Genomic DNA, 1433 nt, shown 5'->3' with positions numbered 1-1433 from the left:
CCAGCGCTCTCCTGCTGGGCTCCCAGCAGAGGGGTTCCCCCCTCGGGGCATTGCTGGGGCTCCTCTGGCCCCGCTCCAGCAGGTCCCTGGCTCTGCTGTGCTGAGGACTCCAGAGCTGCCCCAGCACTGCAGGGGGGTCTCAGGGAGCTGGCAGAGGGGCAGGGTCCCCTCCCTGGAGGTGACTCGGTAACCCGAGCTGTGCAGGAGAGCTCCTCCCTTCTCCAGCGCAGCCTCCCCGTCCCCGCAGGGCTATCGCCAGAAGGACTCCTACATCGCCAGCCAGGGGCCGCTGCAGCACACCATAGAGGACTTCTGGAGGATGATCTGGGAGTGGAAATCCTGCTCCATCGTGATGCTGACGGAGCTGGAGGAGAGAGGCCAGGTGGGTGCCCGGGGATAGCTGCACTCAAGCCCCAATAAAATAAGTCAGTGCAAGCCCTTAAACACCCGATGGCCCCGGTACCACCCGTGCCACACGTGCTGGCTGGCATCTCACCCTCCTCTGGCAAGGAAAACATTTCAGGCTCTGCTTCTAAAACAGAGAATCCAGGTGTTTGTGAGCCCAGGGTGGGGAGATGTCCAATAAACCTGCTCTGGGCCCTCAGTTCTCAAAGCAGCTTTGGGTGCCTCTCTCTGAAGCCTGACCACAGGGTCCCACCTGCGTTTGGGCAGCTGCCAGCCCGGGAAGCATCACAGAATTATGGATGTTTTGGGTTGCAAGGGACCTCTAAAAGTCATGTCCAACCCCCCTGCAGCGAGCAGGGAGCCCCCCTGAAGAAGAAGAAGGTGACCACTTCTTCTGGGCTTGAGTAGAAGACAACTTCTGTTCAAGCCCAGGGGAAAACCACGGGGTCTTCACCCTGTCTCCTCCTGCACTGGTTCCCCAGGAGAAGTGTGCCCAGTACTGGCCATCTGATGGCTCCGTGTCCTATGGAGACATCACCGTGGAGCTGAAGAAGGAGGAGGAGTGTGAGAGCTACACAGTGAGGGACCTGCTGGTGACCAACACCAGGGTAAGGCTCTGGTCTCCTCCTGTGGGGAGCTCTGGGTGCTCTGGGGTTTGGCCATCATCAGCCCTTGCTGGTCTTTGTGGTGCTTTGTGACTCCTCGTGCCCATGCTGAACCTTCCCCGTGGCCTCCTCATCTCCCCGTTGTCCCAAGGGAACATCCCTCCCCTGCAATCCCACCTCGGTCCCCGTGCTCTCCTCCCACGCCAGGGGGTTCCTGTGCTGCTCCTGGCTTCTCCTGCAGCCCCTCTGCCCTGCTGCCACCCAGCAGCCCCCTCCTCCCTCTCCCCTGGCCCTGTGCCCCTCGCCCGGGCTCCCTCCCGCTGCCGGTTCCGTGTGCCCTGCCCCGGGCACGCCCCCCTCCAGGAGCAGACAGCTCCCCCGGGCAGACGGCTTTCCCAAAGCCCCGAAGCCGGTGGGTGTCTC

The 1433-nt window shown here is 62.5% G+C and overlaps 1 protein-coding gene across 1 annotated transcript in view; it reads left to right on the top strand.

The window, feature by feature from the left end:
• LOC103774805 (receptor-type tyrosine-protein phosphatase alpha-like) overlaps positions 1-1433 on the top strand; it is a gene marked incomplete at its 5' end in the record, with an annotated part of 8480 nt that overhangs the window by 5782 nt on the left and 1265 nt on the right. Inside the window, 3 exons of the mRNA XM_008942233.1 lie at positions 248-382; positions 888-1024; positions 1377-1410. Coding sequence (XP_008940481.1) covers positions 248-382; positions 888-1024; positions 1377-1410 — 306 coding nt within the window. The remainder of the gene's footprint in view (positions 1-247; positions 383-887; positions 1025-1376; positions 1411-1433) is intronic.

Source organism: Merops nubicus, unplaced genomic scaffold (genome assembly GCF_000691845.1).
Source record: "Merops nubicus isolate BGI_N331 unplaced genomic scaffold, ASM69184v1 scaffold13266, whole genome shotgun sequence".
Taxonomy (NCBI): domain Eukaryota; kingdom Metazoa; phylum Chordata; class Aves; order Coraciiformes; family Meropidae; genus Merops; species Merops nubicus.
Note: the sequence above shows the minus strand (reverse complement) of the source record. Positions and strands in the feature narration are given on the sequence as shown.